General features: G+C 48.2%; 2 protein-coding genes across 12 annotated transcripts in view; both read right to left on the bottom strand.

The window, feature by feature from the left end:
- LOC308184762 (vasculin-like) overlaps positions 1-15,001 on the bottom strand; it is a 463,870-nt gene that overhangs the window by 353,199 nt on the left and 95,670 nt on the right. The gene's annotated exons all lie outside the window — the stretch shown is intronic.
- The window catches only part of LOC308184759 (E3 ubiquitin-protein ligase RNF38-like), a 267,624-nt gene that overhangs the window by 233,672 nt on the left and 18,951 nt on the right, over positions 1-15,001 (bottom strand). For 6 of the 11 annotated variants that reach the window (XM_080572247.1, XM_080572248.1, XM_080572244.1 and 3 more), the window contains one exon: positions 10,042-14,707. The exons of the other annotated variants lie outside the window; for them this stretch is intronic. In XM_080572247.1, coding sequence (XP_080428373.1) covers positions 12,724-14,058 — 1,335 coding nt within the window. In that variant the 5' untranslated portion in view covers positions 14,059-14,707 and the 3' untranslated portion in view covers positions 10,042-12,723. Of the gene's footprint in view, positions 1-10,041; positions 14,708-15,001 lie in introns of those variants that run through there. 11 annotated transcript variants of the gene reach the window in all.

The following is a 15,001-nucleotide window of genomic DNA, read 5'->3' as shown; positions in this document are numbered from 1 at the left end:
TTTAGGCACAATTCCGGGGTCTCCTTCCCCATTCTGCTGACCCTTGGAGCCCTTATTCCCCATCTCTTCCTGACGTGCTGCTGTGGACTTTACCACCCACAGGGGTACCACACCCCTTCACCTAGGATACGGAGAGAAGTGGGTTGTACTGCCGAACACTTTACTATGCTGGGGGTACCATTCACCTTAAGGCCTTAAGGTGAATGCTACCCCCAGCATGGTAAGGCAGCATATCGACTGTCTTAAGGACAATCACCTTAAGAAGTGATTGTCCCGCTCTACTCTGTACTGGTGGAGAAAATTCTTGAAAATTGGTACAACATTTGCCAGCTTCCAGTCATTATTATTTGTATGTTGCATTACACTTATACTACAGTTGATGCATGATATTTGGACACTGCAGATATTTCACTCTTTATCTATACACGAGAAAAATTGCACATACATTTTTCCACAAGGGATTCAGTTTTTTTTTTTCAGGCGCGGAAGAAGACCGGCCTGGCCGAACAGAGAATTGTGGCTAGAGCTTAGGAAAAAAAAGAGGGTTTATGACCTTTGGAAAAGAGGGCGGGCCACTCAGGAGGACTATAAGGATGTTGTAAGGCTGTGCAGGGACAAAATTAGAAAGGCCAAAGCTCATCTGGAGCTCAATCTGGCTACTGCTGTTAAAGACAACAGAAAATGTTTTTATAAATACATCAACACGAAAAGGAGGACTAAGGACAATCTCCATCCTTTACTGGATGCAGGGGGAAACTTAGTGACAAGAGATGAGGAAAAGGCTGAGGTGCTTAATGCCTTCTTTGCCTCAGTCTTTAGCGGCAAGACCAGTTGTTCTCTGGATACCTGGTACCCTGAGCTGGTGGAAGGGTATGGGGAGCAGGATGTGGCCCTCATAATCCATGAGGAAATGTTTGGCGACCTGCTACAGCACTTAGATGTACGCAAGTCGATGGGGCCGGATGGGATCCACCCGAGGGTGCTGAGAGAACTGGTGGAAGAGCTGGTCTAGCCGCTTTCCATCATTTATCAGCAGTCCTGGCTATCAGGGGAGGTCCCAGTTGACTGGAGGCTAGCAAATATGACGCCCATCTACAAGAAGGGCCGGAGAGGTAGACCCGGGAAACTATAGGCTTTTTAGTTTGACTTCAGTGCCAGGGAAGCTCATGGAGCAGATTATCTTGAGTGTCATCACGCGGCACTTGCAGGGCAACCAGGCGATCGGGCCCAGACAGCATGGGTTTATGAAAGGCAGGTCCTGCTTGACGAACCTGATCTCCTTCTATGACAAAGTGACGTGCTTAGTGGATGAGGGAAAGGCTGTGGATGTGGTCTACCCTGACTTCAGTAAGGCTTTTGACACCATTTCCCACAGCATTCCCCTGAAGAAACAGGCTGCTCATGGCTTGGACTGGGGTGCGGTTCATTGGGTTAAAAACTGGCTGGATAGCCGGGCCCAAAGAGTCGTGGTGAATGGAGTCAAATCCAGTTGGAGGCCGGTCACTAGTGGAGTCCCCCAGGGCTCAGTACAGGGGCCAGTTCTCTTTAACATCTTTATCGATGATCTGGATGAGGGGATCGAGTGCACCCTCAGTAAGTTTGCAGACGACACCAAGTTAGGTGCATGTGTCGATCTGCTCGAGGGTAGGAAGGCTCTGCAGGAGGATCTGGATAGGCTGGACCGATGGGCTGAGGTCAACTGTATGAAGTTCAACAAGGCCAAGTGCCGGGTCCTGCACCTGGGGCACAACAACCCCAAGCAGCGCTACAGGCTGGGAGATGAGTGCTTAGAAAGTTGCCTGGCAGAGAAGGACCTGGGAGTACCGGTTGATAGTCGGCTGACTATGAGCCAGCAGTGTGCTCAGGTGGCCAAGAAGGCCAAACAGCATCCTGGCTTGTATCAGAAACAGTGTGGCCAGCAGGACTAGGGAAGTGATTGTCCCCCTGTACTCGGCTCTGGTGAGGCCGCACCTTGAGTACTGTGTTCAGTTTTGGGCCCCTCACTACAAGAAGGACATGGAGGTGCTCAAGAGAGTCCAGAGAAGGGCAACGAAGCTGGTGAGAGGTCTGGAGAACAAGTCTTACGAGGAGCGGCTGAGGGAGCTGGGATTGTTCAGCCTGGAGAAGAGGAGGCTCAGGGGCGACCTTATCGCTCTCTACAGTTACCTTAAAGGAGGCTGTAGCGAGGTGGGGATTGGTCTATTCTCCCACGTGCCTGGTGATAGGACGGGGGGGAATGGGCTAAAGTTGTGCCAGGGGAGTTTTAGGTTGGATATTAGGAAGAACTTCTTTACTGAAAGGGTTGTTAGGCATTGGAATGGGCTGCCCAGGGAAGTGGCTGAGTCACCATCCCTGGAGGTCTTTAAAAGACGTTTAGATGTAGAGCTCAGTGATATAGTTTAGTGGAGGACTTGTTAGTGTTAGGTCATAGGTTGGACTAGATGATCTTGGAGGTCTCTTCCACCCTAATTGATTCTGTGATTCTGTGATTCTGTGAATGGCTGAGAGAGCTGGGACTGATTAGCTTAAAGAAAGCTCGGGGGGGATCTTATCAGTGTCCATAAATAAATGAATGGAGGATGCAGTGAAGATGGATCCATGATCTTTTCATTGGTGCCCTGTGCCAGGAGAAGAGGCAATGGGCACAAAGTGAAACACAGGAGGTTCCATCTAAACATCAGTAAGCACTTTTTTCCTGTGTGGGTGACAGAGCACTGAGACAGGTTGTGGAATCTCCCTCCTTGGAGATCTTCAAAAGCCATCTGGACATGGTCCTGGGCAACCTGCTCTAGGTGGCCCTGCTTGAGCGAGGTGGGGATTGGACCAGATGACCCCCAGATTTCCCTTCCAACCATATCCATTCTATGATTCTGCATGTGTGCACATGCGTACGTGTACACAGCTATAAACTCAACAGGGTAGGCTTTAAAGGATTCTGTAGAATTTTCTGGCCCTGACTGCAATAAATATGTATCAATCAGTCATGTTGGAAAGCCCTGAGCAGACCAGATGCAATAAAGCTGCAGTCATTCTCATCCCTTTTGCATTGCTTCCTTTAATAGGACTCAAGCATCTCCTGTATGTTCCATCTGCTCCTAGCTTCTCCTGTCTCTCAAATTCAGAAGCACCTACCCACACCTTCCCCCCACCCCCACCCCACCCCCTCTGTATGCAGTGAGTTAGCAGGGAGCTTTCAAGGCAGAGCTATAGAGAATGTCTATAATTGCAAAGGCCTGTCCAGAAAGGGGCTGCCTTTGCAGTGATGAATTTCTACGCTTTTGATCCAAATGCTTTGGGGGGAGGGGTGAAGAGAGAACTGCTGCAATTGTTACATGTGGCAGCTGAGTGAATGCATAGGGCTGTGTGCTGGCTACAGGGTGGCTCTTCATCCATCACATGTAAACACTTGCTGTTGGGTAAGGAAAAGAAGGAGAGAGAAGGGCATGGTGGCAGGGACAGGAATCAGTTATTTACAAACACTCGGGTACCTTCGGCTTGTAGGAACATGAAAGGTCAGAGCTTGCTATTTGTCAGCTAAGTACTTTTTCACCTCCTGCAGCTCTGTCAGCCTCACTCATTGTACTGGGTCTGGCTGGGATGGAGTTAACTTTCCCTGCAGCGGCCCATACAGTGCTGTGCTCTGCACTTGTAGCTAGAACAGCACTGGTATCACACCAGTGTTGTGTCTACTGCTGAGCAATACTGGCACAGCATCAGGACTCCCTCTAACCCCCCAGGAGCCAGCAGGCAAGGGGTGGACAAGAGGTGGGGAGGGAACATCACCAGGGCAGCTGACCCAAACCAACCAAAGGGATATTCCATACCATATGATGTCACACTCAGAAATATAAGGTGGAAAAAGGAAGGAGAGAGGAGGGGTGAGCTCTCGTGAAAATGTCTGTCCTTCTGAACAACAGCTATGCGCGTTGAGGCCATTTCAAGGAAGTGGTCAAGCATTGCTTGTTGGTGGGAAGTAGAGAGTAATTTCTTTCCTCTGTGCTTCCACATGGCCTTTTTTGTTTGATTTTTTGTTTTTCCCTTTTTCCCTTTCCCTTTACCCTTTAGTTAAATTATTTAATTAATAATTTTCCCTTAATTATTATTTTTCCTTAAATTAAATTATCCTTATCTCAACCCGTGAGTTGATTCTTTCCTTTCCTCCCCCCTCTCCCCAGTGGTATGGGGAAGAAACCGAAAAGTGGAAGAACTTGTGGGCTGAGATAAGGACAGTGTAATAAGAAAGACAAAAAGGAAAGAAAAATCCAATAGCAACAAGGAGAATAAACAAAGCCAAGAGATGCCCAATGCAATTGGTCACCACCAACCAACTGATGTCCAACAAATCCCCAAGCATCTCTTGTATCCCCGACTCCCAAACCCTCGGGGTCGACCTTGTGCTTTCTGCCAGAGGCTCCAGGTGGGGCCATTCTCCCCCAGCTGTGGTGTAAAGCACAGTTTTTACATCTTGTCCTGCTCAGACTGGCCCAAGGGCTCAGGGAAAAAGTTGCTTCCTTCCTCTTCTTCCATCGGCCTCACAAGCCCAACATAAATTATACAGAGAGAGAAAGAAGAGTGCTCAGCTCGCAGCGAGCCCTGTGTCTTCCCATGTCTATACCAAGGATATAAAGGATATAAGGATAGAAAACTATTAGGGTGTGTCCAAAGGAAGGCAAAGGGTCTAGAGGGGAAGACGTACGAGGAGCGGCTGAGGTCACTTGATTTGTTCAGCTTAGAAGAGAGGAGGCTGTGGGGAGACCTCATCATGTTCTACAGCTTCCTCAAAAGGCGAAGCAGAGGGGAAGGTGCTGATCTCTTCTCTCTGGTGACCAGCGATAGGCTGTAAGGGAATGGGATGAAGCTGTATCAGGGGAGGTTTAGATTGGATATTAGGAAAAAGTTCTTCTCTGTGAGGGTGGTTGGACACTGGAAGAGGCTCCCCAGGGAAGTGGTCACAGCACAAAGTCTGCTGGAGTTCAAGTATTTGGACAATGCTCTAATGAGGCAAATATTAACTGTTTTACATCAAGGGAGTCATTGGGGAGTTCAAGCAATGTGTGATGCTGTGCTATGGAAATATGTATGTGTAGGAATATATATACTTTGGCTAAACAAGTATGCAGGAGTTGTGTAGTATGTCGAAAGGTAAATAGGAAAATTATCCGCAGTCAGCCCAAACGGGGGCGAGAACCAGGATTTCAACCCTTCCAAAATGTACAGGTAGATTTTACAGAACTCCTTAGAGTAGGCAGATTTAAATACTTATTGGTCTTGGTCGATCACTTGTCAGGGTGGGTGGAAGCTTTCTCTTCGGTATCTGCTACTGCGAGCATGGTAGCTAAGGTAATTCTAGAACAGATAATTCTCAGGTATGGAATCGTTGAAAATATTGACTCTGATCAAGGAAGTCACTTTACGTCACAAATATTGCAAGGGCTAATGCAGACTCTAGGAATTAGGTGGAAATTTCACACTCCTTGGCATCCTTCCTCTTCTGGAAGGGTGGAGCGAATGAATCAGACAGTAAAGAAGCAAATGACTAAGTTAGTTCTGGAAATGGCTCCCCTGGACAAAGTGCTTACCTTTGGCACTTCTCTGAATTCAAACGGCGCCAAGAAAAGATGTGGGAGTTTCACCATATGAAATATTATTTGGATTGCCGTACCTGGGCAAAGGGAACGAATTACCTCAATTCAAGACAAAAGATGCTTTTCTTAAGACCTATATGCTGTCGTTGTCTTTGTCATCTCTCAGTACCCGTGGATTGTTAGCTCAGACCCCACTCTTGGAAGTCCCGATCCATCCATTCTGAGCAGGAGATTGTGTTCTGATACAAACATGGAGGGAATCAAAGCTACAACCTGAGTGGGCCTGACCATTCCAAGTACTCCTGACTATTGAGACGGCAGTAAGAACAACTGAGAAAGGGTGGACTCGTTACACTCATTACACCCAGGTGAAGGCATCAGTTGACCCTGAGACCTGAGAGACTGTTCCTAGAGGAGAACCTTTAAAATTAAAAATTAGAAGGAGGTGTGAATCATAGTTGTAAACTAACCTTTAACTTCTCCTTAGGAAAAAGTAACGAATACCACATATAATTGGGGAAAAGGTTTGGATTACATAGAATTAGATTGTTCCCAGGGGATTCTGTTTTTTATATTAGTATGTATATCATTCTTCATACTGATGGAAATTCAGGGGGCAATAATACTGACCCTGGGTGTGGAAATGTTACCTGTGAGGTAGGAAATTATCTATACTGTACCGAATATGGTAATTATGGGAGTGCTAATATATATAACGCACACCAAACACGGCACAGGAATCATTCGGTAACCGGATAGCCAGTCCCAAACGGCAAAGGGTAGTATTGGCTATGTGGTAATAGGGCCAGGAAAATGTTGCACCTAGGAGCTTTCACCCTGGGGGCAATAATTCTGAATGTAACCATTACTGAGGATATGCAAAGCCAAAGCACAGGCCTCCTTGGAACCTACATACACAGAATCTTACATGACGTGGCCCAAGATGACACTTCCTGGGGATTTCGAGACATTTGGGAAAAACTGACCTCATGGTTGCCTGGGTGGAATTGGCTCAAGCAACTATTGGTTAGCATTATAGTAACAATGGCATTGTGTATTTTGATCTGCTTGCTTATTCCTTGTATTAATCCTTGTATGTTGCATCAAAAATATGTACTTGGCAGATACTGTCATCCCCCGTGACATCTGAAGGAAAATATTGCGCTCTAATGTTGGAAAAACTCAAGAGTGGAGGATGTGAAAAGGTGCAAAAACAACAACAGGAGTAAGAAATTAAGAGGGGGGAATTGTAAGAATTAAAGCTGTGCTTTTGCAGTGGAAAATTCCACTAACATTGCATATTCAAAAGTGACTGTACAGGCATAACAGTGGGAGGGCTCTGTTAAGATAAGCAGATAAGGGGACAGTGGAAGGTTCCACTGTCCCAAAATAAGGAGGATGTCTAAGAAACACAAGATAAGCAGTTGTGGAGCTTAAGAAGTTATAAAATCATGGGACCCTCCACTTCCAAAAAAGGAGAAATTAAAGGTTGATTGTCCTGGTTTCAGCTAGGATAGACTTAATTTTCCTCCTAGTAGCTGGTAGGGTGTTCTGTTTTAGATTTAGGATGAGAATAATGTTGATAACACACTGATGTTTTAATTGTTGCAGAGAAGTGCTTACACCAAGCCAAGGACTTTTCAGCTTCTCATACTGCCCTGCCAGTGAGCAGGCTGGGGGTGCATCAGGAGCTGTGAGGGGACAGAACCAGGACAGCTGACCCAAACTGGCCAAAGGGGTATTCCATGCCATATGACGTCTCCTGAATGCGCTTCAGGTTTTGTTTAAGGTTAAACAACTACTTAGGAATGCCTTCCAGAGATCTGCCCTGAGGCAGGATAATTATGAGTGGCAGGGAGTGTGGGAGGATATGGGCAGGCATCTAGAGCAGTGGGCACCCCCAGTGCTTTGGAAATTCACCCCTGAACAACTGCAAAATCCTAAAAAAACTGGTAGAATGCTTGGAAAAGGTGTGTCATCACCCTGGCAATGACAAAGAGACACAAATCCGTGCAACGTGCTGGGGCTTGGCCTATGCTTACGGAGCTGCAATCGATGCCATTATAACCCCAGTGACAGACCGTGCGGCCACTTCAACCCCTGAGACAGGCCCAGCGGCCACTCCAAGCCCTACAACAGGCCCCAAGGCTGAGCCAGGGAAACAGACTGTACTAGTGTCAGTTGCATCCGTATCCCAGATGAAACAATGGATGACAAAGTCAGGTCGTTTAGAAAGCAGAGGAACGAGGAACTCCTACTCAGACTAGGGATGAAGAAGAAGACGAGGCAGGCTACTCCAAAGTGGCTGGGCCATCAGAGGAACAGGAAGATGAAGAGAAAGATATCATAAGAGCATCAATGACTACCCGATGCCTATCCCAGCGTGAGCTATGAGATATGCAAAAAGGTTTTGGTCGTCGTCCAGGTGAGCACCTTGTCACCTGGCTGCTCCGGTGCTGGGACAGCGGAGCCAATAATCTGTAATTAGAGGGCAGGGAAGCCAGGCAGCTGGGATCCCTTGCTAGGGACGCAGGCATTGACAAAGCAATTGGAAATGGAGCACAAGGCTTCAGCCTCTGGAGGCATCTCCTGTCAGATGTGAAGGAAAGGTATCCCTTCAAGGAAGATCTTGTATGTCAACCAGGCAAGTGGACCACTATGGAGAGGGGAATCCAGTACCTGAGGGAATTAGCCGTATGGGAGGTGATTTATAAGGACCTAGACAATGAACAGATATCCAGAGATCCAGATGAAGTCAAGTGTACACGACCCATGTGGCGGAAATTTGCACGGAGTGCACCATCATCATATGCCAGCTCATTGGCAGTAATGGGCTGTAAAGACCATGAGGAACCCGCAGTGGATGAATTGACTAGACAACTCCGGCAGTACGAATAAAGTCTCTCCTATTCCCTACGGGCCTGCGTCTCGGCTGTGGAAAAACTTTCTCAAGAAGTCCACTACTGAAAAAGAATTTATCTTCCTCCCTACCTGTATGAACCAGTATCTCGGCTATCAGGGACAAGCATCCTTCTGTGCAAGGAAGACAATATACTGGGTACACACCCCGTGCCACCCTGTGGTTTTACCTACGTGACCATGGAGAGGACATGAGAAAATGGGATGGAAAATCTACTTCGACCCTAGAGGCACGGGTACGTCAGTTGCAAGGAAGGGGGGGGTTACTCTGAGAAACTTGCTGCTCCAATTTCCAGCGGGCAGTCCTCCAGACACAGAAATGAAGATTCTGACCAGGATTAGAGGGGTCCTGCCTCCAGCCAGGGGGAGGAAAGAGACAATCGGGTTTATTGGACTGTGTGGATTCTGTAGCCTGAAACTTCAGACGCACAGAAGTATAAGGCTTTAGCAGACACCGGTGCACAGTGTACTGTAATGCCATCAAGCTAAAAAGGGGCAGAACCCATCTGTATTTCTGGAGTGACAGGGGGATCCCAACAGCTAACTGTGTTGGAGCCCGAAGTGAGTCTAACTGGGAATGAGTGGCAAAAGCAACCCCATTGGGGGGTTGGACCCGATGATCTTTCGAGGTCCCTTCCAACCCCTACAATTCTGTGATTCTGTGAATCTGTGACTGGCCCAGAGGCTCCATGCATCCTTGGCATAGACTACCTGAGGAGAGGGTACTTCAAGGACCCTAAAGGGTACCGGTGGGCTTTTGGCATAGCTGCCTTGGAGACAGAGGACATTAAACAGTTGTCTACCTTGCCCGGTCTCTCGGAGGACCCTTCTGTTTTGGGGTTGATGAGGGTCGAAGAACAGCAGGTGCCAGTTGCTACCACAACGGTGCACCGGCGGCAATATCGCACCAACCGAGACTCCCTGAGTCCCATCCATAAGCTAATTCGTCAACTGGAGAGCCAAGGAATGATGAGCAAGACTCACTCACCCTTTAATAGTCCCATATGTCCAGTGCGAAAGTCTGATGGCGAGTGGAGACTAACAGCAGACTATCGGGCCTGAATGAAGTCACGCCACCACTGAGTGCTGCAGTGCCGGACATGCTAGAACTCCAGTAGGAACTGGAATCAAAGGCAGCCAAGTGATATGCCACAACTGATATTGTTAACGCATTTTTCTGCATCCCTTTATCAGCAGAGTGCAGGCCACAGTTTGCTTTCACTTGGAGGGGTGTCCAGTACACCTGGAATCAACTGCCCCAGGGGTGGAAACACAGTCATACCATTTGCCATGGACTGATCCAGACGACACTGGAACAGGGGGAAGCTCCTGAACCACCTGCAGTACATCGATGACATCATTGTGTGGGGTGACACGGCAGAGGAAGTTTTTAAGAAAGGGAAGAAAATAGTCCAAATCCTTCTGAAGGCTGGTTTTGCCATGAAACAGAATAAAGTTAAAGGACCTGCACGAGAGATCCAGTTTTTAGGAATAAAATGGCAAGATGGACGTCGCCATATTCCGATGGATGTGATCAACAAAATAACGGCTATGTCTCTGCCAACTAGCAAAAAAGAAACACAAACTTTCCTAGGCCTTGTGCGGTTTTTGGAGAATGCACATTCCAAATTACAGTCTGATTGTAAACCCGCTCTACCAAGTAACCCGTAAGAAGAATGATTTCAAATGGGGCCCTGAGCAACGAGAAGCCTTTGAACAAATTAAGCAGGAAATAGTTCATGCAGTAGCCCTCGGGCCAGTCCGAACAGGACCAGATGTAAAGAATGTGCTCTACACCGCAGCCGGGGAGAATGGCCCCACCTGGAGCCTCTGGCAGAAAGAGCCTGGGGAAACTCGAGGGCGACCCCTGGGGTTTTGGAGTCAGGGATACAGAGGATCTGAGGCCCGCTACACTCCCACCGAAAAAGAGATATTGGCAGCATATGAAGGAGTTCGATCTGCTTCGGAAGTGGTCGGTACTGAAGCACGGCTCCTCTTGGCACCCCGACTGCCGGTACTGGGCTGCATGTTCAAAGGAAGGGTCCCCTCTTTACACATCATGCAACTGATGCTACATGGAGTAAGTGGGTTGCATTGATAACACAGTGGGCTCGAATAGGAAACCCCAGTCTCCCAGGAATCCTGGAAGTGATTGTGGACTGGCCAGAAGGCAAATACTTTGGGATATCACCAAAGGAGGAGGTGGCCCGTGCTGGAGAAGCCCCACTGTACAACAAGCTACCAGAAAATGAGAAGCAATATGCCCTGTTCACTGATGGGGCCTGTCGTGTTGTGGGAAAGAATGGGGAGGTCCGATGTGTACCTCAAGGAGATCTAATACTGGTTGAGAATAGCCCATGAGTTTAATTGTATTATATTAATTATTATATAATACCGTATGTCATCGCTACTATGATCGCTATATGTCAATGTCCTATTAATACCATCACAGTAACGGTCACGCAGATAATGACGAATGAATTTTGATAGAACTGGACAAGCATGGCGGTGTGATGTAACGAGAACGGGCTTCAAAGTGTGACGATCCAACATCACACACCATCTCTTCTGCCATAAAAGACTGCTGTGACAGATGGAGCCTGAACTCAGACACAGACTAAACAAACTCAGTGGACATTTTATATACATATATTGCAGATAACTAGTGATAGGACAAGAGGGAATGGCCTCAAGTAGCACCGGGAGAGGTTCAGGTTGGAAATTAGGAGAAATTTCTTCTCAGAAAGAGTGGTTAGGCATTGGAACAGGTTGCCCGGGGAGGTGGTGGAGTCACCATCCCTGGAGGCCTTCAAGAAACATGTAGATTTAGAACTTAGTACCATCCTACAGTGGTAGACTTCAGTCCTAGGTTAAAGGTAGGACTAGATGATCTTAGAGGTCTTTTCCAACCTGAATGATTCTGATTCTATGATCTGGGACAAGTGATCCTTGCAATCTTAAGTTCCCTTTCACTTTGGGGGCAAAAGACCCCCAAAAAGCCAAAACCTGTACAATGGGGAAAGCAGTCCCTCCTTCTTCTCATCCTCTTTACCACAGAAGATGGTTTGTCCTGTTTTTTTTCTGGGACAGAATTAATTTTCTTCGTAGTAGCTGGTATGGTGCTGTGTTTTGGATTTAGAATGAAAACAGTGTTGATAACGCACCGATGTTTTAATTGTTGCTGAGCAGTGCTTATACAGAGTTAAGGACTTTTGGCTTCTCATGCTGCCTGCTAGCGAGTAGGCTGGGAAAGGACAGAACCAAGACAGCTGACCTCACCTGACCAAAGGGATATCCCATACCATATGACATCATGCGAAATTAAAGCTGGGGGGGAAAGAAGGAGGAAGGGGGTACATTCAGAGTTATGCTGTTTGTCTTTCCAAGTAACTGTTATGCATGATGGAGCCCTGCTTTCCTGGAAATGGCTAAACAACTGCCTGCCAGCTGTGAATGAATTCCTTGTTTTGCTTTGCTTGCGTGCACAGCTTTTGCTTCATCTAGTAAACTGTCTTTATCTCAACCCACAAGTTTTCTCAGTTTTACCTTTCCGATTCTCTTCCCCATCCCACTGTGGGAGGAATGAGCAAGCACTTGTGTGAAGCTTAGCTGCCTACCAGGGTTAAACCACAACATCTAGCTAGCAGGAGAACACTCTGACAGCATGAGTCAAGCATCCTGGTATCACCATATAGCTCCCAGTCTGTACTGGTGCACGGGGTTATTCCTCCCTAGGCGCAGGACCCTGCACTTGTCCTTGTTGAACTTCATGAGGTTTCTCTCAGCCTAACCCTCCAGCCTACTGAGGTCCCTCTGAATGGCAACACAGCCCTCTGGGGTATCAGCCACTCCTCCCAGCTTTGTGTCATCAGCAAACTTGCTGAGGGTGCACTCCGTTCCATTGTCCAGGTCGTTGATGAATAAGTTGAACAGGACTGGACCCAGTACCGACCCCTGGGGGACACCACTAGCTACGGGCCTCCAACTAGACTCTGCAGCACTAATCACAACCCTCTGAGCTCTGCCATCCAGCCAATTATCAATCCACCTCACTGTCCACTCATCTAGGCCGCAATTCCTGAGCTTGCCTATGAAGATGTTATGGGAGACAGTGTCAAAAGCCTTGGTGAAGTCAAGGTAGACCACACCCACCGCTCTCCCCTCATCTACTCAGCTAGTCATCTCATCATAGAAGGACAGCAGATTGGTCAAACATGACTTACTTCCCCTTGGTGAAACCATGCTGACTATTCCTGATCACCTTCTTATCCTCCACATGCTTGGAGATGACCTCCAGGATGAGCTGTTCCGTCACCTTTCCAGAGATGGAGGTGAGGCTGACTGGCCTGTAATTGCCTGGGTCCTTCTTCTTGCTGTTTTTGAAGACTGGTGTGACACTGGCTTTCTTCCAGTCCTCAGGCACCTCTCCTGTTTTCCACCACCTTTTAAAGATGATGGAGAGTGGCCTAGCAATAACATCGACCAGCTCCCTCAGCACCCAAGGGTGCATTCCATTGGGGCCCATGGATATGTGGATGTCAGGTTTGCTTAGATGAGCTCTGACCCGATCCTCTTCGACCAAGGGAAAGTCCTCCTTTCTCCAGACTTCTTCTCTTGTCTCCAGGGTCTGAGATTCCTGAGGGCTGGTCTTAGCAGTGAAGACTGAGGCAAAGAAGGCATTCAGCAACTCTGCCTTCTCTGTATCCTTCGTCAACAGGGCACCCACCTCATTAAGCAGCAGGTTCACATTTTCCTTAGTCTTCCTTCTGCTATTGCTATATTTGAAAAAGCCCTTCTTGTTGTCCTTGACACCCCTTGCCAGATTTAATTCCAAATGGGCCTTGGCCTTCCTTGTCGCATCCCTACGTCCTCTGACAATGTCCCTATTTTCTTTCCAAGTGGCCTGTCCCCTTTTCCACATTCCGTATACTTCCTTCTTCCATTTGAATCCTTCCAGGAGCTCCTTGCTCATCCAAGCAGGTCTCCTGCCCCCTTTGCTTGCCTTTTTGCCCATAGGAATACATAGATCTTGAGCTTGGAGGAAGTGATGCTTGAATACTGAGCAGCTCTCTTGGACCTCCTTTCCTTCTAGGGCCCTGACCCATGGGATTCCTCCAAGTAGGTCCTTGAAGAGGCCAAAGTTTGCTTTCCCGAAGTCCAGGGTTGCGATCCTACTTCTTGCCCTGCTTCCTCCTTGCAAGATCCTGAACTCCACCATCTCATAGTCACTGCAGCCAAGGCTGCCCCCAACCTTCAGATCTCCAACCAGCCCTTCTCTGTTTGTAAGCACAAGGTCCAGCAGCAGCACACCTCTCCTCGTTGTCTCCTTGACCACCTGCATCAAAAAGTTATCATCAGTGCTCTGCAGGAACCTCCTGGACTGTTTGTGCCTAGCTGTACGGTCTTTCCAGCAGACATCAGGGTGGTTGAAATCCCCCATGAAAACCAGGGCCTGTGATTGTGAGGCTACTTCCAGCTGTCTGTAGAAGGCTTCATCTACCTCCTCTTCCTGATCAGGCAGCCTGTAGCAAGCTCCCACAACAGTATCAGCCATGGTAGCCTGCCCTTTAATCCTTACCCATAAGCTCTCAACTGGCTCTTCATCCACCTCTAGGCAGAGCTCGATGCATTCCAGTTGCTCCCACACATAAAGCGCAACTCCACCACCTCACCTTCCCGGCCTGTCTTTCCTAAAAGAAAGCAGCCCCTCCTGGTCCTGTTGCTGTCACCACACTGTTCTGTCTGCCTCTAGTGCTCTGGGACTGTGTCCTGTTGGTGAGGTCATTGCTTGGCCTGTGTTGTGGCTGCCCTCAGTGGCTGCCCTCCTGGCTCTTCTTCCTTGAGGGAGCAACATTGCTCTTACTGCTCCCTGACAGGTGTTTCAGTACCTAAGGCAGCCTCTTAAAGGTTAAAAAGTGACCACACTTGATGAGTAGGTAGTTTAAATGATCGTTTTAAAGTAGGCAGGGCTTTAGCAATGACAATGAATGCATGTTCATGTCATCATGCCATTACACACTAGATTACATACATGACCAGACCTGCTTCCTTCCATGACTGAGAAAGGCTCAGCGAACAGTAAGTGTGACGGTTCTTGAGGAAAGGCAAGTTGGGAGATGAGGGCGACAGCAAGGCAAGCCAGGGCAGTGACTTCACAAGGTGTGCAGCCCCACTCTCTGGGTGCAGTGACGGCTGGCTGTTCCCTAAGGGAAGAGAAGCCAGGAGATGAGCATTATAACGAGGACAGCAGAAGCAGTGGCCTTGCCAGCAAAGGCCCAGTCCCACAGTACCTCAGTGAGGCAAGCAGGGCAGGCCTGGGGGTGGTAGCCAGGTTCAACCAAAAGACCCAATTGCCATGCAAGTCTGTGATGATGAGGCAAGTCTGAGGCCAAGTTGGGAGGTCAGTCCCCAGGTCAAGGTCTGCATCAGTGGGGTCTCTGGACAGGCACAGGCTGTGGTATAGTTGTAGCCTAGGTGGGGGCCAGTTGCTAGAGGGG

The sequence above is a fragment of the Anser brachyrhynchus genome, assembly GCF_964034855.1.
Source record: "Anser brachyrhynchus genome assembly, chromosome: W".
NCBI classification, from domain to species: domain Eukaryota; kingdom Metazoa; phylum Chordata; class Aves; order Anseriformes; family Anatidae; genus Anser; species Anser brachyrhynchus.
The sequence above is the reverse complement of the archived record's forward strand: the minus strand, read 5'-3'. Positions and strand labels throughout refer to the sequence as shown.